This window comes from Aotus nancymaae, unplaced genomic scaffold (genome assembly GCF_030222135.1).
Source record: "Aotus nancymaae isolate 86718 unplaced genomic scaffold, 86718_ANA_hifiasm-v0.15.2.pri h1tg000040l, whole genome shotgun sequence".
Lineage (NCBI taxonomy): Eukaryota > Metazoa > Chordata > Mammalia > Primates > Aotidae > Aotus > Aotus nancymaae.
This window is the reverse complement of record NW_026988454.1, coordinates 36,594,971-36,621,986: the sequence shown is the minus strand read 5'-3', so window position 1 is coordinate 36,621,986 and position 27,016 is coordinate 36,594,971. Positions and strand designations below refer to the sequence as shown.

The window sequence follows — 27,016 nt, the reverse complement described above, 5'->3', positions numbered from 1 at the left end:
AGGAAATTTGTAACAAAAAAACACTGAAAATTCACTCCTAAGAAACCCAAAACAGATCTGCTTTGGAGGCTTATTCTAAAAGGCAAACGAAATAAGTAGCACATTTCTTCTTACATTCTAAAAAGCATCAGATTATCAGGAGACACATACTAAATGCTACATGTGAATGTTCCAAGTTACAACATTTTACAGCACTAATCTGCAAACAAACTTGATTGGGTCGGCTTGGATGGCAATACCATCCAATGGCTCACAACTTCGTCTTCACACTGTTCACAACACACTCCATAAAAAACAATTCTCTTTGGGGTGGGGGTAAAGAACCAAGGCGCAATGTATAATGGTAGCACATAAAAACGTACGGGGGCATATAAGTTGAAATTGTTCTTCAAGATAGTTCTTCCTCTCCCATCAGATTCTGGGATGTTCCATCCTTCTTGAGAATCACCAATTCTTAACAATATGGAAGAAAAGTACTGTAGTATTATCACAGTGTCCTGGGCTTGACCCCAGCCCTATCTTAACAGCTCTTCAACCACAGCAAGTTACGTAACTTCTCTAGGCCTCAGTTTCCTCTCTTTAAAAGTACCCACCTTATAATGGTGATAAGAGAATTAAATGAAGTATGTTTAAAATGATCAATAAAATGTTTGGCTTATTACAGGGATTCATTAAAGCCAGCTGAAATTACAATACCTTTTTGAGCTGCTCTAAAATAATAATTGATTTTAAATATGATTTTAAAGTTTTCAGTTATTTAATTCAATTTCCTTATTTCACAAATAAGAAAAATAAGGTTATAGAGAGTTTATCTAATTTTTCAGTTTGATTTTCCAAATTTCTTTTAAAATAATTAAATTCTTATGTGTGCTAGTAATATATACTAATATTCTACACTTCTATCCAGGAAAGTAACTTTCTCCTAGCAACATTTTTTAAATAAATAATAACTTGAATTCTACTGCATTAAAGGACTACAAATACACATTTGTTAACCAAGTAAAATACACACATAATTTTGCTTCATAACTTGCACATAAGATACCAGTACACATAGTTGCTTCATTAGTTTTCATAGCAATTTGGGGGTATTGTCCCAGATAAAGAGAAATACTTACTGACTTATCAAGACATATTCTAATTTTTTTCCCCTGATTTATTTCCAAGTGTCGAAACTCTACCTCTACTTGTAAGCAAATCTCCAAATTATCCTTCCCCATGAAGCCTATTCCAATCTCCCAATAGTTCATCATTCTCCTTCAAGAGTATTCTTTCACATCTATGGCACTTACTCTTCTATTCTACTCCTTTTGATACTTACTACTTTCAGATATTGAGTTCTTTAAGAAAAAGTACATCTTACTTCAATGCCCCCAACTGAGTATTCAGCTGACTAGTAGGCCAAAAGATATCAGCAAGTGGAATGAATGGCTCAATGCCATAAGGCCAGTCAAAAAGTTGGCAGAGTTGAGTCTAGAATTCAGGCCTTCTGGTTTCTTACACAATCTCTTTATCTAGCTCATGGACTACCAACCCACAACGTTCAAGGACCTAAACCAAACACACACTGCCAACTGGATTCTGGGAGAAGACCAGCACAGGCCAACACTTCATTTTCACAATTCTACATTGTGCTTATACTCTTCCTTAGTAAACTAGAGCATCTCCAAATACTTTTTGGGAACTAGAGAAATGACATAAGCAAAAAAGCCAATCTGCCCCTTCCTCTTATGAGTAGGCCATACCTCATCTTTATGCAGAAGGGATAGGGGGTTTTCTAGTCTTGCACATTCCTTCACTAAGACATCACTTTTGCTGTCATTTCTTCTTGCTATCTGAAGCATGCCTTTGCTTTGTTTCTGTTCTTACAGTAGAATCTTCATAAAGCACACACTGTGTCGATCTCTATTCTGACAATGTAGTATCAAATTCATTAAACAATAAAACCATGCAACTGTTAATAAAACTTGCCAAATACACTTCAAAAACAAGTATTTTGAATATAACTTTCTATATTAAATGCCAACAAGCTTAGCTATCTATTTTTCCTCTGTCTGCCTCTCCCTAACCCTACTTATACCACTTACTAGCAATGTAAAGTTAATGGGTTGAAAACTTTAAAAAACAAACAAAAAGGCCAGGTGCGGTGGCTCACGCCTGTAATCCCAACACTCTGGGAGGCCGAGGCGGATGGATCACAAGGTCAGGCATTCAAGACCAACCTGGCCAAATAGTGAAACTCCGTTTCTACTAAAAAATAAAATAATAAAATAAAAATAATAGCTGGGCGTAGGGGCAGGCACCTGTAATTACAGTTACTCAGGAGGCTGAGGCTGGAGAATCGCTTGAACCCAGGAGGAAGAGGTTGCAGTGAGCTGAGACCGTGCCATTGTACTCCAGCCCAGGGGACAGTGTAAGACTCCGTCTCAAAAAAAAAAAAACCACAAACAACAACAACAACAACAACAACAACAACAGAAGCCCTTTGGTCCACTTTCCGGGTATCAGGGTTTTAGTTTTTTAAAACACCTACATACTATATTATGGATATCCAAAGAAGAGAGACAAAACAAGACAATTTAGATGGACTCAAAACACGTTATTCAAAAATTGGAAAGCTAGCTTTTGAGGACTTTCATTTAAAAAGAAAAAGAGGCAATGAAACCTACTGCATATGCAGCCAAAGAAAGGCAGACTGGAATCAGAGGCTGAGCAAAGTCCCCCATGCCTGTGCTGTTATTTGTGGCATTCAATACTGAGGCCAAAACATGACATTTCTGGAGGCCTCTCAAACTTGGAGGAATTTGTGCAACTGCTTACCCGGCAGATTGTAGTGAACACCACACACCACTGGCGTTTTATAAACACCATCACTGTCTCCGCGGAGGGCCCTCCACACTGCAGTTATTGTGTGCCGAGGAGATGCTGATGGGAAGTGCACAATGCAATCTATACATTACAGCCTTGAAGCTATGTATTTTGCACTAGCTCCAAACTACACTATGCAAATATAAAAGGCCAAGGAAAGAAAGGTATGCACAGAGCAAACACAACAACTGACACATTGTTGGCGGGGGAAGGGAATCCAATAAAACCGTACAGAAGAAGAGAGTGTGTCTCAAATAACCTAAGGCTGTGATTTATCAGATAATTCTTTTCCTACCAATCTAAGGGAGTTGTTAACACATCTCTGTCCCAAAGTTCATTCAAACCCCAGGAAAAAGAAACCCTGGTCAATGATTTTGTGTGTGTGTTAAAAACATAATTCCAGTAGTAAATGAGACATTTACAGTAAAGGAAGAGTATTAAGAAAAGTTTCCCTGATCCATTAATAAGAATTCAGTTTGAAAACATTTTTTCCAAATACTCAAAAAAGATACATATTATATATAATACACAAACACATGCATGTAGATACATAAATATAGAAGACATGTGTATACATTTTTTTCTTTTCATTTTAAGAGATGGGGTCTGGTTCTGTTGCTAAGGCTGGAGTAAAGTGGCACAATCTTAGCTCACTGCAGCCTCAAACTTCTATGCTCAATCTTCCTGCCTCAGCCTCCTGAGTAGCTGAGTCTACAGGTGCATGCCACCATGCCTGGCTAAAAATTTGTTGTTAAAGGCAGATGGGGTTTCACCATCTTAGCCAAGCTGGTCTCTAACCTCTGCACTTAAGCAATTCTCCCGCCTTGTCCTTCCAAAGTGCTGGCATTACAGGCATGAGCCATGGCACCTGTTCTTTTCTCTTTTTTTTAAGTAACTGAAAAATTTTTTTCAAACTTAATTTTAATTAATCAGGAAAACTTCATATATGTATACATGTATACAGTTAAGATAGACAGATATCAGATTTATGTAAACATGTTGGTTTCTTACAAATCACTATAAAGAAATTTTTCTTGTATACTATTCCTTAAAAACTAAATTAAAAGGAAAGGAGGGTGAAAGGAAAACTTCTCACAGTTCATTAAGGATCTTCACATCTTTTCCATTCCACGGGATTCAAGGGATTATGATAGAATACCGGGGGAATTTTGCAATGTTGTTGACAGGAATGACACAAAATACCATTCAACGTAGTTTCAGTTGCTAAAAATTAAAATTAAAAAGCTGCTACTTAGGAAAACACACACTAGACTAAAACAGACTGCAAAGATACCCTTCAGTAACTGGACCCTGCAAAAATTTTAAAGGAAAACTAGTAAAGCCAGAAGCGCACAGGTTCACCTTTAATAAAATCACATGTATACTTTAATTGACTCCTCAAAGAGAGAAGTACTTGCCCTTCTTACATGTTACATAAGTAAGACCCTTATTTCATAAGCACAATGCTTCCAAGTCCATCACATCTAAAAGCAGTATTCAATGGAATGTTCTTCCACCCCAGTCAGCTGGGTTTTTAAATATTTCAGAATTATTAACTGAGTATACAATTAATCTCATAAGCAACTTGGTAAGCTTAAAGAAGATAGAAAAAATGTATTTCATTTTCATGCTCTATGGAAAACGGCACCAAAAAAATCTGAAATCCTGCTACCAACATTATTAACACACAAACAAAAAACACACTGTCAACAACAAATTGAAGTCTATGACACGGCCCCTTTTTTTTTTAACAAATAAAATAAGTGCTAATTTTTAGTTTTAAACAATATTAAGCTTTTAATATATGATTCACAACTTCACACAAATTTATTACTTAGGCATTTGTAGTTTTCATTGCCTGTAGTCCAGAAATTATGAGTTTTCAAGACATAAGAATCAGCTAGTAGACCAGCGTATACCCACTTGGAGGACTTCTACCTCCACACATCCAAACAGGTGTGCAGAAGGTTATTTCAGGAACCAATTCCTACTACTCACACCTACATTCTAGCTCCACAACAAACCCAAAGCCAACCTATGGAACGAAGATGCAGAAAACCTCTAAAAAGCCCCAGAGCAATGGATCTTAAGGCTTGTTAAGAAAACCATATTTGATGACAAGTAAATATCTACAAACTTTATACAAAAAAGTACATGTATTTTTTGCTTAAACAAAACAATAAACACCTCTGTCAGTTCTAATATGTGTCAGTTGCTCAGCCATTCATAAAATGCAGCCCTGCAGGCATTCCATAAATGCCTTCCTTTGGTAATAAAAGTTTAATGGAATAGTATTCTAGCTTATGAGGGAGAATTATCTAAATCTTCATTTGCTCTAAGTGAACAGCTGCTAAATAGCCTGCTAAATTTGCAATTTCTCATCTGCAAAAACCAACTATATTTCTACTCTTAGAGTTTATTTCAGTGGGAAATAAGTTCACCTTTGACATTCTACATTTTTGTAATGCTACTGGTTCTAGCCAATGTCTCTCTTCTGACCCTCAAAGGAAAAGTCCTTAAACACTAGGGATAATTCAAAAGTACAAGATAAAATATATTATTTTTAAATCTTGTGGGGTTTTTTTTCTTACTTGTAAATGTACTAAATAGGGTTTAATTTTTCAGTCTAAGCAAGTTATTTAAATTGCAAAGTCATTGCAAATATGTAAGTGGCATATATTTACATTATAGCCCTTCTAAGTCACATAGTGATGAAATATAAGAACACCAGGAATTTATCCAAGGCATAGGACTTAAGTATTTTCATCAAAAATTAAGAAAGCTGGTAAAATCCTGAGAAAAACAGATAATCAGGATTTTAAAATATAATAACATTATAATAGTTAATATTTATCAAGCCCTTACTATGTCATAGGCATTGCTCAAAACAAATCATAACCAAATTCAGCTACCAATTAGAGTTAGTAAACAGCTGTGAAGTAAATGAACCCACACATGCACTTAATAAGACCTCCTACAGTTTTAATGTGAGGCCTCTCAAAGCAGTTCCTAACTCTGGCTACACAGATGCTCCAGCCCACTCAGACCCACCGAATTCAAATCTACAAAGGGAGAATCTAGGCATCTGTAATTTCTTATTTAGATCAGTTTTAGGTTCACAGAGAAATTGAGCAGAAGGTACAGAAGTTTCCTATATATCCCCTGCTTTCACACAATGCATAACCTCCCCCACTGAGATGATTATCAACATCACCCCCACAGTGGGTACATTTGTTAGAACTGATGAACCTCCACTGTATCACCCTAAGTCGACAGTTTACAGGGTTCACTCTCAGCATCCTACATTCTATGAGTTTGGAAAAACGTACAATGTCATTTATACATGATGTATTATAGTATCATACAGAGTAACTTCACTGCCCTAAAAACCCTAAAATTTTTTTTAAAAAACTTAACCAACAAATTTTTAAAAGCTTAACCACAAAGCAGTCAGCAAACAGAATCCCTGTGCCAGCATACAATCTGCCCATATACTCCAAATCCATCAATCTTCAGTTTTCAATCTGGCCAGGCAATGTCCTAAAGAACAGATGTGCTCCTTTTGTCCCTTTCAAAGACCCAGATAGAAAAGCCAGGATAATAAATCAAATTCTCAACTATTCACTTAAAATTCTTTTTTAAAAAAATGATTGGCTGGGTATGGTGGCTCACGCCTATAATCCACCACTTTGGGAGGCCCAGGTGGGTGGATCACAAGGTCAGGAGTTCAAGACCAGCCTGGCCAAGATGGTGAAACTCTTGTCTCTACTAAAACTACAAAAATTAGCCAGGTGCATGGCAGGCACCTGTAATTCCAGATATTTGGAGGCTGAGGCAGGAGAATGGCTTGAACCCGGGCGGCAGAGGTTGCAATGAGCCAAGATCTTGCCACTGCACTCCAGCATGGGCAACAGAGTGAGATTCCGTCTCAAAAAACAAAACAAAACACATCAACACAGCCTTATAAAACAAGATTTATCTGACAACCTTCAATGACAATTATATTTTAGTCTACCTTTGTGAAAGAAATCATCAGGTGGAAAAATACAAGACAACTAGACATCCTACATCTTACCACAATCCAGACCCAATGAAACTATTCTTACCTCTATGAGCCAGGAGTGCTTATTCTTTTAACAACTAACCAAAGGAGAAAACAAGTTATAATGCAGAGTAATCTTAATCACTTAAACACTTACTTTATTATGGCTGTAAAGCAGAGGGAGATAGGACATGACCCAAAGGGAGAGGTCTTGATGAGTTTCCTAACAACAGTAGTGTCCTTATACTTTAGCACCTTAATTTCTGATTCTTGGATTTGAGGACAAGCAACTTCTGGGCAATCTAGGGGGAAAATACACTTCATTTTGAGATATCTCAGTTTTTAAACGTTGATCTACTTGGGGCAACAGTGTTTCTATTCAGCCTGACATTTTTTCCAAGTAAAAGTTTTTCATTCCTGGTGGATGACTAACAAAGTAAAATAAAAGACAAAGTGATAACAAGGTCTTTGTTCACTACTGGCTTGCAGAGAAAAGGGGACCTGGCTGGGTTAATCTTTAAGGTCTTGCTTGATTTAAAACACATACACAAAAATTGCTACAACTATGTAAGGAGGAAACTGTGAAGCATCAGAAAGAAACTAGGAATTCAGAAGCAGGAAAGTTAAGCAGCTTTGTTGGCTGTGAACGTGGCCCTGAGCCATGCCTTTCAAAAAAGCTGTACTACTGGTAGTGTGCCCACCTGACCCAAAGATGTCAAAAATCCAGCCCTCTATCCTCCTCCCACCCCAAACTGCCTTTATTTTTATCCTTCTCTTGGCTTCAATAGTGAAATTCTACCACTAGAATTGGACCACTAGATTCTTTAGAGTAAACAGGTATCTTCTTTTAAAATGCAAACATCTCTTAGAAGGCAGTACAGGTAATTCACACACTGAAGTCATTCACTCAAACTGCTGATCCTCTCTTACTCAGCTGCTTATCTGCTAGATTTGAAAAAGTAGGGATTTTGTTTCCAGAGGAAGAAAAAGTAGGCAGCAAGCATGGAACATTTTTTGTATTATAATACTATAAACGAACACCTGGATATCATCATGGAACTAGTAATAAGAAAGTCTAAGGGGTAAAAGCACCAAGAAACAGAATAGTAAATCAGTCTGAAATCCAACGCTGAACACAGGAATGAATCCTTTCCCCTTTATTGCACAGGCTCCAACCAGGGCTCAGAGGAGACTAAAAATTCCTCATGGTATCACCAATGCTTGGTCCGGAAATGCTTAATGAACAAAGCCAGAAAACTATATATAATAAATAATGACCCAAACCAAGTGAATAACAAATGAATTACAACTATTATTTGCCAAAAACCCGAATAACATATACATAGATGAGACCAAGTCTCGGCCTGTCACCCAGCCTGGAGTACAACGGTGCGATCTTGGCTCACTGAAACCTCTGCCTCCCAGGTTCAAATGATTCTCCTGCCTCAGCCTCCTGAGTAGCTGGGAATATAGGCATACACCACCACACCCAGCTAATGTTTTGTTTAGTAGAGATGGGGTTTCACCATGTTGGCCAGGCTGATCTCGAACTCCTGACCTAATGATCCACCCGTCTCAGTCTCCCAAAGTGCTGGGATTACAGGTGTGAGCCACCGCGCCTGGCCCCAAATAACATATAGATATTTTTTGAGGAGGAGTCTTGCTCTGTTGCCCAGGCTGTAGTGCAGTGGCACAATCTCGGCTCACAGCATCCTCTGCCAACCGGGCTCAAGCGATTCCCCTGCCACAGCCTCCTGAGCAGCTGAGACTGCAGGTGCACGCCACCGTGCCTGGCTAATTTTTCTGTATTTTTTAGTAGAGACGGGGTTTCACCATGTTGGCCAGGATGGTCTTGATTTCCTGACCTCGTGATCCGCTCACCTTGGCCTCCCAAAGTGCTGGGATTATAGGAGTGAGCCACCACACCCGGCCCCAAATAACATATTTTAAGGAGAAGAGCATTTCTATCCTCTTTCAACTCCTAGGACCCGCTCCCACTCTACCCAATTAAACACACATGCAAAATAATATGGATTATCTAGACAACTTCAGGAAATCATAAAGCAAGAAAATGAAAACTAATGAAAAGCACCTGCAAGAAAACAATGAATTACGTCAAAACAGATGCTATTAAAGCTACCACAACCAATTAAAAGTCTTTTTAGAAGCTATCCAGAGAACCTAATGGTACTTTGACATGTGCTATATTCAGGAGAAGAGTTCACTTTATTTTAGTAAGTGATTAAAACATGTTGATTGTCCAACTTTTATAAGTACAAACTGAACTTCCATTTAAAGATGGTAAACACACACATTTAGCTCTGCTCCCTACAGAAGTTGATCTAAGACAATGTAAAGTGTGCATGTCACTGTGTAAACACACACACACACATATGCATTCTTCCCCCAATGCAAGGGACCTGCGACCAGCAAAATTAGGGAAAGCAGACTGAAAAAGGATAGGAGACAGATTCTGTATTTTATGCTTTCTTTCCCATGGGTGGGAACCCACTTCTCCATATGATTTAGTAGAAGTGAAGAGACTAATTTATTTAAACCCCAACAAATACACTGGTTTTGGTTTTGCAGGATGGGAAGATTCCTAGTTAATGCCAAGCCAAAGAAAGCCTGGATCAAAAATGGCAACATTGGCCCCGTAAAGCCAGGAAAGTGGTTTGCCCTGAACAAATGTTTATAGTACATTTTTTATGTCATCCTTGATATACAAGGATATATTAAAACCTTTTCTTGTAATCCCAATTTTTGCTTGGATTCTACTATTTAAGCAGTTTTCAAATAAAAAATGTAATTGGTTAGGTATAGCTGAGTTTTCCTAAGTAATATATCTTCGTTTTGTATTTTTTTTTTTTTTTTTTTGAGACAGAGTCTCACCTAGGCTGCAGTGCAGTGGCGTGACCCCGCCTCACCACAGCCTCCACCTTCCAGGTTCTAGCAATTCTCGTACCTCAGCCTCTCAAGTAGCTGAGACTACAGGTGCCCCCCCACACCATGCCCAGCTAATTTTTGTATTTTTAGTAGAGATGGGGTTTCACCATATTGGCCAGGCTGGTCTCAAACTCCTGACCTCAAGTGTGATCCACCTGCCTTGGCCTCCCAAAGTGCTGGGATTACAGGCGTGAGCCACTGAACTCAGCCTTAAATAAATCATTCTTTGAAATCCAAAAGTTTCTCCTCAATAAAGACAGACATACCAACTCCAGCCTATAATAACCTTGGCACTTCTGTACTTTTATATTACTTTTCAGAATTATAAACAATACTTTATCAATTTTAATCATATGTTTATGTGTGTGGATATGTGTGTGTATATATAAGTGTGTGTGAATACATACCTGCTATTCCTGTTTTATATGTAAAGCTTATCTCTGAAAGTAAAATTCATCAATAAAAGGAAAAATGATACCTCATACTTTTTAATCTTCTCAGCCCAAGAAGGAACCAAATCAATATCTGGGGATAAAAATTATTTCTGAACACACAAGATATATTTAAATAAATACTATTTTAAGAAGAAATTTGTAAAATAGTGTGAAAATATGATTTCCTTAACTTCTCATTTTACTTAAACTTACCATCACTAAGAGAGACTAGTAACCCTGTCATTAATTTTTTAAAACTGAAAACCCAGGATTTTTGTCCAAATTTTTCTAATACTCAGTTTAAACAGCAAGACTTGGCTTAAGTCTGTAAAGAATTATAATCTCTTTTAAAAGACGGAGAAGTGACTATAACTGTTAGATAATAAAGAGATTGATATCAAACTTCTACCCAGACGTGCACACCAAATTTTTTAAGTATTTTCATAAAAGTTGCTAAAGCACCATATTTCCATTAAAATTTATTTCAAAAATTATAAGCAGCAAACTTCTGTAGGCTAGCACATTCTCTGTAAACTATTTGCCTAGAATGAATTATGACATTTGATTCATACAGGCTTTCTGTGCTACAGAAGAATAGCTTATCAGAGCAGTTCTATTTGGTTCACTTTAAATTGTTGCTGACAGAAATCTGGAAGGAGATATCAACGAATAAAACAAAAAAATGGTGATAAAACTCAGATTAAATTTTCTTTCTGTGTGAATAACTAGACTGATACACAAAATCAGGCTTAATGTCAAAACGGGCTAAAATGGCCTACTCTACAAATGAAGCACACTTACGAGATGTAGTTTAATTAACAGACAGGATGGAGCTTTTGTCTTGAGATGCCTCTCCAGAATATGAGTCAAAACAAAATATAATAAAAGATAAATTAATACTCCTGATCAAAATTTCTCTAACATAGTTCAGAGTTGATGCATAACTCCATTGCAGAGTTTAATTATTTAAATAGCAGTCTGACAGATCATTTATCAGTGCTTTAATCATTTAGCCACCTTGCATCATAAAATTATTTTTCTGAGTAATCCAGGGATTTTTGTAGACTATATTTTATTATGTTACATCACATTCAATCCCTTTAAGCTCCATATTATGTTATAGTGCTATAAATACTAACAATAAATTCTGTCCATGTTTCCACTTGGCCACAGAGTATGCACTTCTGCTGAGGAATGAATGAAAAGAATGAACCTAACCCCAGGTTTTGTGTGAACATTAAACAACACTCGCAGATGGAGACAAGATTCTCAAATCCCTGTCCTCCATATCATGCCTGGCAGCTGGGAAGGGATGAGGAAAGCAAATAATCAATAACATTTCCTGACAGCTGAAAAACAAAAACTATGTTAGTAACATCATCTTTAATTTGTTCAGAACAGAAGACAATAGAAAGGAAATCAAAGACTAGAAATAAAACAGTGATAATGACAGAGTGATTCTAAACACAGTGGGTTTAACAAAAGATAGTTTATAATTGTTGTTGCATGAGAGAGTAATTAGATTATATCTCTTCATTTGATGAACTCCGGCAAAGATTTTAAAAATTTTACTGCCTACACATTTCTTTTTAATTATACTTTAAGTTCTGGGATACAAGTGCAGAACGTGCAGGTTTGTTACATAGGTATACACGTGCCATGGTGGTTTGATGCACCTGTCAACCTGTCATCTACATTAGGTATTTCTGCTAATGCTATCTCTCCGTCTCCAACCCCCATCCCCCGACAGCCCCCAGTGTGTGATGTTCCCCTCCCTGTGTCCATGTGTTCTCACTGTTCAACTCCCACTTACAAGTGAGAACATGCAGGGTTTGGTTTTCTGTTCCTGTGTTAGTTTGCTGAGAATGATGGTTTCCAGCTTCATCCATGTCCCTGCAAAGGACACAAACTCATCCTTTTTATGGCTACATACTATTCCATGGTTTACATGTACCACATTTTCTTTATCCAGTCTATCACTGATGGGCATTTGGATTGGTTCCAAGTCTTTGCTATTGTGAATAGTGCTGCAATAAACTTATGTGTGCATGTGTCGTTATAGTAGAATGATTTATAATCCTTTGGGTATATACCCAGTAATGGGATTGGTGGGCCAAATGGTATTTCTGGTTCTAGATCCTTGAGGAATTGCCACACAGTCTTCCACAATAATTTACACTCCCACCAACAATGTAAAAGCATTCCTATTTCTCTACTTCCTCCCCAGCATCTGCTGTTTCCTGACTTTTTAATGACTGCCATTCTAACTGATATGAGTACATATATATATTTTTTTTTTTTTTTTGAGATGGAGTTTTGCTCTTGTTACCCAGGCTGGAGTGCAATGGCATGATCTCAGCTCACCGCAACATCTGCCTCCTGGGTTCAAGCAATTCTCCTGCCTCAGCCTCCCAAGTAGCTGGGACTACAGCCATGCGCCACCATGCCCAGCTAATTTTTTTGTATTTTTAGTAGAGACGGGGTTTCACCATGTTGACCAGGATGGTCTCGATCTCTTGACCTCGTCATCCACCTGCCTTGGCCTCCCAAAGTGCTGGGATTATAGGCGTGAGCCACCGCGCCCGGCCAAGTACATATTTTAAAGCGACAAAAATGTGTCCAAACTGACTTTAAAGTACAAATTTTATTCTGAAAATAACTTTTTCCACTATTTCTAAGCCTACTTGACTCTGAAGTAATTTTCATTCCAAAACAGAAAAATAATTCAAAGATCTAGTTCCTGTTCTACTACCACCCTCTGATGAGAGTAAAAACTTACTAAGTGGTAAGTCGCCAAGGAGCTGGCATGGCTGTCAGTGCGTAGCAAGCCTATGCAGTATGATGTGGATAGTTTCTTCAAAAGCATGTCATAGTTAGAAATTACTTTCAAGTTTAATGCTTTTAAAATACCATTGACGCAGGGACAAACAAAGTAATCCCCTGGTTTTGAAACCAAACATGAAGAATGCAGAAGTTGAGAAATAAAATGGGCTATCATTCTTTAGTTTCTTCAAGGGAAGAGGAGACATTATTAGAAAACAAACAAGAATTACATTCTCTTCAAGCCCAGCCTATGCCCAGTCAGCGAGCAACCTGGTCTGATAGCAGCTCCAACAGAAGTGAAAGAACAGAGCTTCTGCAAGCCTGCATTTCCCTCTGGGCTGTGAAGGTGAGCTCTTAAGTGGCCAGGGTCACACCATAGTAACTTCTACATGGCTGTCACGCCTAGAGCCTCACAACCTTTTATAGAAACGTAACAGTTTTCATTTATGTAAGCCCTTAAAGTATTTCTATAACAAGTCAGTCTGCTGTTTCCAAGCATCTGAAAAGCAGGGCAATGGTGGACAGCAGTAGCAACAATGAGAGTGGGGTGAATTTTATATATATTTATATACACATACAAATGCCCAAATCTTTGTTTTCTAATTGGAGGGGATGGAGAGAAGAATTAGAAACATCACTATTTAAGCAATCATTTATCTTGAATAGAAAGATAAAAACCTTAAAAATATACAAGAAAGTAGAGGGAAATAAATCAAAAATACTTTCTATGAGAAGTATTTTAGGCAAAGTACTCTGTTAAGGCTCTGTGGGAAGAGAGAAGAAAGTTATTTTTCTAGAGAAACTGGTAATAAACCAGGTGAAGAAACAACATCAGCATGTGAAAAATCAAACAATACAAGAGTTTAGCAGTTGTTCAACACAGCAACACAAGAGGGTCTTTCACAGGGCAGTGCAAGATTAATTGCCAAACTAATGGTGCAAACAAGTTCCAAGGAAGAAAAGAACATTCTGAGAGCTGGATTTGAGTTGGAAATTAAAAGACAGGCAGGAATCATGTGATGGGGAAAGGAAAATGCGGAGTTGGAAGGGTGAGAAACTGGAAGGAAGGTCAGGCAACTCAGCATGTGTCTGATTAGAGGACCAAGTTGACACAAGGGAAGACTCAGAAAACCAAGTGGTAACACAGGTCAAAAGACAGCCTGAGGTCACACCTGACCAACGTCCAGCTAAGGAGTGACTTGATTATGAGGCCAGGCTCTGCTGCTGTGAGCCTCTTGTGTTCTTCAAGCTGGACCAAAATATTCTATCACTTATGTGGTATGGCAGTCTTTTCCCATTCAGTAAATACAAATTAAGTTTTCAACAGAATTACCACCCTAACTCCTTTTTTAAGCTAAAAAGATAGACATTCCACCTGGACCCATGTCACTGGAATTTTAAATTGCACATAATACATGCCCGTTAAATTATTCCCAAAATGACATATAAAGCTGCCACTATCTTATGGAATCTTACAGAGTACAAGTATGTAGATAGGTGAAAAGAGAACGACAAACAAGTAAGCAAATAAAACACACTCAAAGTTATGACAGCAAATTGGATTTCTGAGACCAGAACTCAACACAAGAAAGGCAGAAAGACCTTGACACATTCTGCTTTCTGATAAACACTTTTTATCATCAGAACACTGGTGAAGACCGTCTACATTCTGTTAGCCTTATTCTTAACTAAGAAAAAATGGCACTGACATTCCTGTGTGGGCAGAAACAATGCCCTCAATTCTCAGACAAAATCAACATGTGGGAACAACTTTCAGATGCCAGAGGAAAATGTGAGCAACTCTAACTCAGAATGCACATTCACTCAGGCTTCCAAAGTCTTGCAGGAACTTTCACACTTATTTGCAAACTTTAAAACACACATACAGACTAACAGTTGTAGTAAAACCAGCTCAATTCTAGAAACAGAGGAAGCCAGTATTTTCATTCTCTTTGCAATCTGAGAACAGAAGAGGGGAAGTGACTCCCCCAAGATAAAGTAAACATAGATCTCCTGACTTTATATCCATGGCTTCAACTAAACCTTATTGTTTCTTTTTCCCCCTCTTAGAGGAAAGAGCTCCACTGTTTTAACACATCCAGTATGTAAAAGCCCTTAGCAGCAATATCATAAAGAGTGCTAGAGTCAAGTCCCTGAAGCAAACATGCAGAATCCAAGAGACACCCTAAAATTCTTTACAATTTAACTCTGGAACCAAAGGAGTTTGGCACATACCATTTAAATATCTCAATGAGATAACAATTAACATTTCAAAAAATCAAATTATAAAGTTTCTACATTAAAAAATCTTCAAAGTTTTTTCAAAAAATATTTGAAATCTCAGTTTACTACCAATAGATGATAAATTAGTATAGACTGTAAATTGTAATTTTCAGTGACAACAATTAAAAAATACGTACCACAAAGATGTGGAACAAAGGTACAAAGAGAGCCCAGAACTCAGGCCAAAATTAACACATCACTTAGCAATAAACCTATCGTTACATAAGCCAAAGATAACAGTAAAGTTAGGCCATTTCCATAATTTTTTTTTAACTTAAATATAATCATCCTCTAAAAACACACTGTTATCCAATGTATATGCTCATTTATTATTTGCAACTTTGGGGAATCCAGGAAATTCTATGTGGCATAAACATTTTTTAGTCACTTAGTATTAGCAAATGTCCTCTTTCCTTAAAAGAACTTAGATTTCAAAAATGACTATTTGTTTTTAAAAACAGTGCTGTATTGGTTCCTTGGGCAGTTGTTTTTAATTCCTGAAGTTCAGGAGAGAAAGAACAGGCTGATAGCCCACAAGAAAAATAATGTGGAAACAGGAAGCCATAAAAAGTAGGGGATGAAGGGAGAAAAAGGGATATGAACAGATATATGGGGATATATATATATTTATGTATATAATACATATAAATATATAACATGTTATATATTATACAGAATATATTGATTATATCTATATATAGTGAGTAATGTAGGAAGCAGAGATGTTAGGATGCCAAACAAAAACACCCCTAATTATGTTTCTGATTTTAAAATAATTATTCCATTAATATAGCAGCATTTACATTAAATGGTTTAAAGGAGGTACTTTTGTTGACCAAAGGTACTGACAGGTAATACGAACAGGCAAGTGCCTAACATACTCAATGTTCTAATCGCACCACATAAAACCATTATCTATGAAGACCACCGATGAGCACCATAAGCAATGCAGTGAATAAAGAAGCCCCCTCTAAATTACTGCAGCCATGTAGCTAGCTACAATGTTTCAAAATCTAAACAGCACTCTTAACTTTGCTAGGTCCTGTATAACAATGACTTTACAACCTCTGGTCCATTACTCACCAGCTCCTTTTTGCTCTATCAGTTTTAACCTTCTCATCCTGGCATTTGAGGCCTTTTAGAACTTCACCCTACTCTGTAAGATCCCTATAAGCCAAGCTGTCTCCTCACGACTTCCTGCACAGCCCATGCTTTAAGTGGCTTTTATTGTTGTAAGCACCTTAAGTGAAGACAATTAGGGCTTCTTCAGTGGGCATTTTATATCAAGGCTTAATTGAAAATTAGACACATGTATATATAGAAAGAAAAAGAAGACAATCACTACAGTTCTCTGAAGAGCCATGAAGAAACACAATCTTTGCTGAGAGTAAACAGATGGAAACAAACCTATTCTCTCAAACCGAATGCAAGTATTTCTTTCCCATATTCTATTCTCCTTTCTTGAGTGCTCAAAAGTTCATTAACAGCTACAGTTTCCCACAACTACTTCCCCAAATAGTCCTTAGACGGTGATTTCCTGTGTACAGCTACAGAAGCACAGATAAGCAGCATCAGCATATCATCCAATCTGCCTAAGGTCAAAACTGGAACTGGGAAACATGAGCCTGATCAACCCCATGATGGGTGTACTCTGGGCTCCACTCCTAAGGAGGAAATAAGAGCAGGTCTGATGAGTAACAGACCCAAACTAATGATACTAAGCAAGCAACAGGAAAACCAAAATAATAGGAAAACTTGTATAAAAGGAAAATTCATTAAAATGGGGAATATAATTCATAATTTCTGCATTCTTATAATAGTTATTAGGATATTGATGAATTACAGCCTATGTTGAGATATAAAGTCACAGCTTAGAATTCAAGTGAACTGCTGGTACAAAAAACCTGCTGTGGGACATCACTGAAGTCTATTCAAACTCCATTTTGCTATGAACTCAAAAGGAAAGGATTGCTCAACACAAATGCTGTTTTTAAGCTTATTTCCCCATTTACTCTCCTCCAAAGTTCATTCTTATAATGGCAATATTAAGTAATCATCTATTAAATGAAAAGACACTGACTATAGATTAATATAGTCATAAAAATAAAGACTCCTATGCTTTCCCACCCAATTTAAATCTTGGTGAATTAGAAGACTAAACTACTGCTTTTCGCTTTGGATACTATCTCAATTCTTCTTCAGGCAACACAGTAAGTTGATTCCCTACAGATAAAAGAATCATAGAAGAAGGACTAGTTACACAGATTAAGAAATTGTTCTGTATTTGTATCATTCTAAAACGAAATCAGAGATCTATGAAATGCATACTTAATAGGATGGGGAAAGAGGGGAGTAGGCATAGTGATTAAAATTAGACTTTATTAACTCAAGTGTGTCTGTAATATACTCAATTTCTAAAAGAGCAGCAGTAAAAGGGAAAAAAGAAAATTCAAGTAAACAAAGAAAAATAGACAACCCAAAATTAGATGACAAAATAGTCATTTATCTCAGTAATACTATAAAATGGTCTAAATTCACCAGTTAAAAGACATAGTTCTCAAATGTGATTAAAAAGAAGTCAGCTCAAAGACATAAGGATACAATGTTTAAAAGAAAAAAAAAAAGACAAAAGGCAGAAGATAGTCCTGACAAATTCTAACCAAACTAAAGCTAGTATAATAACATAAATATCAAATGAAATAAATTTCAAGGTATTATATGATGGTAAAAAAAGGCTATCCAAGAATATATAATTCTGTACACATAAGCATCTAATAATCTAGCCTCAAATTTTATAAAGCATAAATTTACAGGAATACCAAGAGGAATTATCAAATCAACAATTACAAGGAAAGGCTTGAACAAACCTCTCTTACACACCTACAAAAAAAATCCAGTGGTCAAAAATGATACATAATGGGGCCAGACAGTGACACATGCCTGTAATCCCAGCACCTTGGAAGGCCAAGGAGGGAGAATCACTTGAGCCCAGTATTTTGAGACCTGCCTGAGCAACAAAGAAAGACCCCATTATCTGTACAAAAGAAATTTCAAAATGAGCTGAGCATGGTGGTACATATCTGTAGCCCCAGACATTCTGGAAGCTGAGGCAAGAAGAAGGACTGCCACTGCACTCCAGCCTGGCAAGAGAGAGAGACCTTGTCGAGGGAGGGAGGGAGAGAGAGAGAGAGAGGGAGAGAGAGAGAGAGGAGAGAAAAGAAGTAGTAGTAGTAGTAGTAGTAGTAGTAGTAGTAGTAGTAGTAGGGGGGAGAAAGAGAGAAACAGAAAGACAGAGAGAGAGAGAGACAGAGAGAAAGACAGAAGGCAGAGAGGAGAGAGAGAGAGGGAAGTGGGGGGAGGAAGAGAGAGAGAGAGACACAGAGAGAGAGAGAAGAAAAGACCCAAAGTAATAAAAGCACTATATAGTTGACTCTTGAACAACACAGGTTTGAACTGCATGGGTCCACTTATACCTAGATTTTCTTCCACCTCTGCCAAAACAGCGAGACCAATCCCTCCTCCTCCTCCTCAGGCAATATGAAGACCATTAGAATGGAGACCTTTATAATAATCCACTTCCACTTAATGAATAGTAAGTATATTTTCTCTCCTTATAATTTTTTAATAACATCTTTTCTCTACCTTACTTTAAGAATACAGTACATAATACATATAACACACAAAATTGTGTTGACTGTTTATGTCGGAAAGGCTCCAGGCAATAGGAGGTTGATTATTAGTAGTCACCTGTGGGGGCAGTCAAGAGTTATATGCAAAATTTCAACTGTGCAGGAGGCTGGTACCCCTAACTTCTACTTTGTTCAAGGGTCAACTATATTTCAAATTTATATGATAAATTTCCCAAGAAGTACTTCAAGGGAAAATTAGAACCATGAAAGCAACTTTTTATGTGTTAAACTCAAGAAATTAGAACAGTTATCCCAAAGAAAAACAGCAAATGAGATGAAATGTTACAAAATAGGAAAGCTACAATAGAAATGATAAAACCAAGTTGTTTCCTTTGAAATATATATATGTAAATTGATATTAAGAATAATTTTTAAAAGGCAAACAACACTAGAAATATGAAATAAAAAATCAAATGCGTAAGGGAAGAATACTATGAAAATCTTCATGTCAATAAAATGGACAATCTCTACCAAAAATATTAACTTCTGTAATCAACTTGGGGAAAAAAATCGTAAGTATAAAAAATTATATCAATGATTTAAAAAGCAACAGAAACTACCTTCCACCTCCACTCCTCTCTCAAAAAGGCTACTAGCCAAGACAGTTTTAAAGGCAAGTTCTACCAGATCACCAAAAAAGAGATAATCACTAATTTATCCCAGCTTTTCTAAAAAATGGTTAAAAGGGAAGCAACTTTATGAGGATAGAATACAACCCAGATAACAAAATCTGATGAAGACAATTTGATAAAAGAAAATTAAAGGTAATACATGCAAAAGTCCTAAATAAAAAAAAATACAAAATAAATGCAGAATCTACCAAGTTTACATTAGAAATTCAGGTGGCTTAACAGTAGAAAATGTTAATGTAGATTACATTATTAGCAGATTAAAAAAATACATGAGCCTCTTAGTTGATGCAAAAAAAAAAAAAAAAAAAAAACATTTTATAAAATTCACCACCTACCCATGAGTAAGTCTTAGAAACTAGGGGAGAAAGTCCTTGATCTGAGAAATAATATTTATTTTTTAAAATTTCAAAGTAATAATATAAACCTAAAAAGAACATAATAAAACATAAAAAGATATTCAGCCTCATTACTTTTTTTTTTTTTTTTGAGACAGAGTTTCACTCTGTTGCCCAGGCTAGAGTGCAGTGGTGTGATCTGGGCTCACTGTAACCTCCACCTCCTGAATTCAAGCGATTCTCAGCCTCCCGAGTAGCTGGGATTACAGGTGCCTGCCACCAAGCCCAGCTACTTTTTGTTTTTTTGGTAAAGATGAGGTTTTGCCATGTTGGCCAGGCTGATCTTGAACCCCTGACCAGAGGTGATCTGCCCACCTCAGCCTCCCAAAGTGCTAAGATTACAGACATGAGCCCCAATGCCCAGTCAACCTCATTACTTTTAGTAGCAAGAACTGCAATTACTTTTGCACCAGCCTAATATAAACTGTAGTACTGTTTTTGTGGTTTTAGGTATCCTTCCCATGAGAGGATCCTACTTGCCCACTATATCGTTATCACCTTTGACCACGTGACTTGACTGGCCAATGAAATGTTGAGTTAAAGTAATATACACCACTTCCAAGCAGAAGATTCAAAAACCGTAGTGTGGTTCTGCTGTGTTTTCTTTTCCTTTTATCATAAAACCAGCATGTCCCAGGTAGAGGCTATTCTTTCAGTCTTGATCAGAAATAACGATGATGTAGAAAAGAACCATAACAAACCCACCAAGCACATGTAACATAGCAAGAAATAAACCATTTTTATTAAAAGTCGTGAAGACTTGGAGGTGTTTTTGCTACTGAAGCATAACCTAGTGAAAGCTGACAGTGATCAAACAAATCCAAGTCAAAATACTGAGAAGCTATTTCACATACATATGATTGGCCCAAATTAGTAAGTCTGATAAAAAGAATCGCTAATGACTGTGGTAAAATCAAACATAATGGTTGCTGATTGGAATGTAAATTGGCACAATCACATTGGCAATATGTGGGGAAACTAAAGAAGTAAAACTGGATTCCATCAATCTAACAATTCCATTACTAGGTGCCTACCCTGAAGAAACTCTTACACAAGTAAACAAGAAAACAGGTCTTGTCATATTCACTTAAGAACTATTTCTTATAGTATATAAAGAAACTGTGACTCAGGAGGGAAATAAACTGGTTTAGTCAAAGAAATACTATACAACAATTAAGATGAATAGATTTATAAATCATAAAAAGATACATGGAGGGCAAGAAGGAAAAGATGGGAATGAGACTTTAGCAATGTCTTTAATGTTTTATTTTGTTAAAGATCTAAATCACATGGCAAAATGGTAACAACTGAAATTTTTGTGGTGGATACACAACTGTCTCCTCTATTATTTCTATATTTTTGCAGTTTTTAAATGTTTTATTTGACTTTTTTAGAAAGATAGAGAACAAAAATAGATTTAAACCATAAAGTACATAGTCAGTCTTGTGGTTTATTGATGTAAAGGACATTAGCAGTGAAAGGGCATTCTAGATGATCTAAGTAATCCTATATTCTATAGATGAAACTGAGGTCCACGGAGGTTGAGTAAATGACTCAAGGTCACATAACATTGAGTTGGTTCTCAAAAATCTACATCCCCTAACTTCTAGGATAGGTAGGAAAAACAAAAGACATGCAATCAAATATAATGTAATTGAGTCAAGTTCAGAAAACCACTCTGCCCCTTTCTTTATGGTCTCTCACTCCTATCCCTAAGACCTCTCTCTCTCTATCCCTGGGATAGAAAGGGAGTCTCAGCAAAGGACAAAAAGAAGTGTTAAAAAGAGCAGCAGAAGAAAAGAAAGCTTTAAAGATTGCTATGGTCTGTATGTATCCCTCCAAAATTCACCTATTGTGGTGGCATTAAGAGGTGGTATCTTTAGGAAGTGACTTAATCACTCTGCCTTCATGAATGGGATTAGTGCCCTTGTAACTGAGGTTGAAAGGAGCTGCCTTGTCTTTCCATCGGGTAAGGACACAGCACTTGCCCCTTCCACCATATGAAGATACAGAAATGAGGTGGCATCTTGGAGGCAGAGGGCAAGCCCCTCACCAGACATCAAGTATTCTGGTGCCTTGATCTGGGACTTCCCAGCCTCCAGAGCTGTGGGCAACAAATTTATGTTGTTTTTAAATTGACCAGTTGAAGGTATTTTGTTAGAACAGCAAAAACTAAGACAAGGATTTTTAATCCATTTTTGCTACTCCTTTTGTTTAAACAATTGAAATATCAGGAAAATTAGAACTAAAATGAGTAAAATAAAATTCTAAGTAACTAATACCAAGAGCAAGAATCAAGAATTATTCATCTTAGTACCCTCAGCACTGTGCAATATAATATACATTCAAATATAGAATACACTACTGTTCAACTAGATAGACATTAAATGTCTTTACAAAGCTGAATTCTTTCATTGTTATTGCAAAGTAACTTCTCTTTTTAATAAGAATGCAAGGAATCAAGGGGAAATGTGTTCAATATTTAATAGATGAGAACACCAAAGAAACAGGCAAGATAGGTCCCACATGTACCGGATCAAACTGCATAGTTAGTTCTGTGGTCAGGTTCATGAGCTCTAGAACCAGACTGTAGCGGTTGGAATCCTTGTTCAACCACTAACCAGCTATGAAACTTTGGGCAAGGAATTTAACTTCTCTAAGCCTTAAGTTCCCCATTGTAATATGCAGCACTGAGAATAGCAATGATAATATCTACCTTTTACTGATTCTTCTAAGTACTAAACAAGATAATCCATTCAAAGCACTTCACACAGTTCTTCAGTATACATTAGCTATTAGTATATGTTACGTAAATAATTTGTGGAAAGCAACAAACTCTTCTGATTGACATAAAATTATGAGGTACTAGATGCATTAAAAGATTAAACTGACTTCTGTCAGTATCAGTGCTAATGAATTGCATGTTTTTCAAATCATAGGTTTTTTTAAATTAAATGAAACTAAATAAATTAGATTTTAAGCCATTACCTGTGTCAGGATAAAACACTTGGGGTTAAGTTTACTGCTGAAACTTCTTTATTTTGAAATGTCAGCCTAGTGCCATCATTTTTCCTCAAGAAAAACATCTTCTAGCCAAAAGCAATATTCCAAATATCTAACACCCATTCAGAATACACACCAACCAGTACACAGGACTAGTGCAGTCTGGCAGAACAGCATCCTGCCTCCTCAGGTCATGAAATATTGTTTGTGACATTCTATGTACTTTTTTTAGTGCAAAACTGTAATGAACTGGCTTACAGAAACTTACTAACACAAAAATCTATTCATCATGCCATGCCACAATCCCACATCAAGATAGCTCTCACTCAGCTCCCTATCTCACCTCCAGGTCACAGCTGTATTCGGTGCCATCTAAGAGGGTCACTTTACACTGGACAGTTTTGGTCTTCTTGGCGACTTTTTGAAATGCCTTCTCTGCTTTTAGCTCATTGGTCTGCACTTCCTTGGTCTCCCTTTTTGCTGCTTCTCCTTCTAATTTGTCTTCCTGTGTTTCCTTTACCTTCTCTTCTCTCTCCTTACTTACTTGTTCAGTAGGCTGTTAAGAAAAGAAATTAAATCCATACTATAGACAATCAACTTGCAGATGACAACATAGTAAAAGGAAAAGCTTTCCTAAGAATTGGAATCATCACTTTAAACACTGTAACTCTCAGTTTTTAAAGACTTGAAAATTCTGATAGAAACGGTATTTCCCCTTATCCTCTTTTCATTGCCAAAATTCTCATTGTGTCAAATTGGTTATTTGGCATTAAATGAATAAAAGAAACTACATCCCAACAACTACAATTTAAATATCATCTCAAATAATAACATTTCCAATTAAAATCTTATACCATGGCAAAACTTAGGCTTTGTTAGGCAACCAAAATGCACACATACAGATCTACTACTTATTGTCCACTGAAAACTTAAACAGGCATAAAAGAGCATTCTGTTTAAAAAAGAGACGGCAGGGCTCAGAGCATCTGCCTCATCTTAACAGGTACAGACATGAAGTTTTTAGTAATTTGCATATATAGTGGACTTTTTTCGAAGGAATAACAGGGGAAGGCTATGGCAGACCAATCTAAGCCCCATTCCAGATACATTAAACCAAAGCAGTATCTCAATACAAGAAATCTGGAAATGATCTAAAACAAACAAATCCTTTCTGTTAGGTGGTTACGCTACCAGGTTTTCATTTCCAGGCAATTATTCCCAAACATACCTGCATCTCTGCTTTGCTCACTGAAGGTTTTTCTTCCTTGACTTCAACCTTAATTTCTTGTTGTTTCTTCTGAGCCATTTCCTCAGCATCACCCTTAGCCTGTCTCTGTTCTTCCAGAAGGGGTTCTTCTTTATCTAAGACCTGTTCTTCAACAACAGCTTGGGTAGGCTCTTTTTTATCACCTCCATCTTTGGCCACTACTAAGGTATATGACTTTTGCTTCTTAAGCCATGGCGGTATGAACCGAGAAATACCCCTGCTCTCAGAGGCTTCCTTCTCTCTCTTCTGGCGGCGTAGACTACTTTGGCTTTCGGCTGCAGTGGATGGCTGGGAACCTTTTTCCTCCTCTGGATCGGATGACTGATTCTGTTGATTTTCTGCTGCTTCTTTAGGTTTCTGCTTGGTTGCATCTGCCCCTAACTGGCCAGAGTCCTTCTTCACTTCAGATACAGAGCCTACTTCAGTAGTCATGGTCACAACTTATGCTGTAATCAAAACAAAAATCACAAAATGTTATTTTACAAGTTCTCTCAGATTTAGTTTCATTGCCAGGGGCATGGAAGGAAAGATGGGAAGGGGAGTAACAGGTGACAGGGAACGCACATCAAGAAAGAAGATTCAAAAGCACAGACAAAATGGAGACTGTTGCTGTGACTTAGAATTCTCTATCAGAATCACCAACCCAAAACTAGCATCACAATAGAATTGTGTGTTCTAAGTTCTATATAACTAGAACTAAAAATCATCAAGAACTCAAGAAACAGGGATTACTTTTATTTGGTTTCAACTTGTTATAAACAATAATTGATTTTTTAAATCCATTTTTTAAGAACAATCACTTTTATCTGTACTTGGTATTCTTTATTCTATAACATGAAAATGTTATCAACAGCATTAGAAAGCAATTAGACATATTTCACTACAATTTCATACATTAAACCCAAAATCTATCAAAACGCTAGGTATTAGAAAAACCAATTTTAAATGTAGGGTGTGTAACAGCAAGAATGTAAAATCTGGATCAAAAATGTATTATTCTGCGTTTCAATATTAAATCCCGTAATTCAACATCACTGTTGCAATGCAAAAGTTAATCTTCTGGGAAAGGTACTCAAATTCTTATCAAAACTCTGAACCTCCATCCACTTAACCTTCATCACACTTGTCTTTGTATATATAAGAAAAATATCTAAGGTCCATAATCTAAACCAAATGAAGACATTATAAGGTGAAAAAATGTATCCAATGATTGCACTTATCATAACTAATTACAACAAAATTTAAATTAATTCTGAAAATAACTAAATTTTAAATAAACAAAGAGGGACTTTTAAAGTGTTGCAGCACACTGATATAAAGAACAACAGCAGGTGGCGTGCAGTGGCTCATACCTGTAATCCCAGCACTTTGGGAGGCCAAGGCATGTGGATCACAAGATCAGGAGATTGAGACCATCATGGCCAAAATGGTGAAGCCCTGTCTCTACTAAAAATACAAAAAAAATTAGCGGGCCGTGGTGGTACATGCCTTTAATCCCAGCTACTCGGGAGGCTGAGGCAGAAGAATCCCCTGAACCAGGGAGTCAGAGATTGCAGTGAGCAGAGATGATGCCACTGCACTTCAACCTGGCAACAGAGCAAGACTGTGTCTCAAAGAAAAAGAAAAGAACAACAGCAGGGCCTGCAGAGACAGGTGATCACATTTGCTCCCCACTCCCTTGCCAATGATAAGCACTCTGAGTCCTGGCACCCTGGACAACGGGTGGTGTCCCAGGTAACTTCAAAAGTAGTAAAAACTTAGAGATGGAGATGGCGTATTCCTATAGTCCCAGCTACTTGGGAGACTGAGGTGAGAGACCTGCTTGAGCCCAGGAGCCTGAGGCCAGCCTGAGAAACAGAGTGAGACCCCGTCCCTTAAAAAATTTTTTTGTTAACTTTTTAAGTAGTACAAACTTGAATAAGTAAAAAAAAGTACACCTGTTTTAAAGCTTTATTAAGACATAATTCATGTACCATAAACTTCACCCTCTTAAAGCATACGGTTACTGATTTTGAGAATATTCACAAGGTTGTGTGACCATCACCACTAATTCTAGAGCACTTTCAACCCTCCAAAAAGAAATCCTGTGCCCATTAGTAGTCACTCTTCATGACCCCTCGTTCCCTGGCAACCTTATGAATATCCAAAACCACTGGCTTATATACTTTAAAGGGGTAAATTTTGTGATATGTAAATTTTCTCAATAAAAAATAACTTTAAAATGTTATTCACATGTAATATGCAACCACAAAAACAATCAAGTCAATTAGCCTATATTTAATGCCTTTTATGATGTGGTAAGTCATGGGCACATGAATAAAGACAACCTTGAGGAGCTAACGGAGTGAGGGCTACAAATAAGCATACATTAAGTCAATACCATGTTGCATAAAAAGCACAGGACTAGGCTGGGTGCAGTGACTCACGCCTGTAATCCCGGCACTTAGGGAGGCCGAGGAGGGAGGATCTCAAGGTCAGGAGTTCAAGAGTAGCCTGGCCAACATAGTAAAACAACATCTCTACTAAAAATACAAAAATTAGCCAAGCATGGTGGTACATTCCTCTAATCCCAGCTGCTCAGGAGGCTGAGGCAGGAGAATCACTTGAACCTGGGAGGCAGAGGTTGCAGTGAGC

The 27,016-nt window shown here is 37.1% G+C and overlaps 1 protein-coding gene across 31 annotated transcripts in view; it reads right to left on the bottom strand.

The window, feature by feature from the left end:
• The window catches only part of EPB41L2 (erythrocyte membrane protein band 4.1 like 2), a 225,463-nt gene that overhangs the window by 93,885 nt on the left and 104,562 nt on the right, over positions 1–27,016 (bottom strand). For all 31 annotated transcript variants that reach the window (XM_021666542.2, XM_012458328.2, XM_012458331.2 and 28 more), the window contains exons 2-3: positions 24,344–24,828; positions 23,459–23,671 (exon numbers count right to left, since the gene is read on the bottom strand). In XM_021666542.2, coding sequence (XP_021522217.1) covers positions 23,459–23,671; positions 24,344–24,814 — 684 coding nt within the window. In that variant the 5' untranslated portion in view covers positions 24,815–24,828. The remainder of the gene's footprint in view (positions 1–23,458; positions 23,672–24,343; positions 24,829–27,016) is intronic.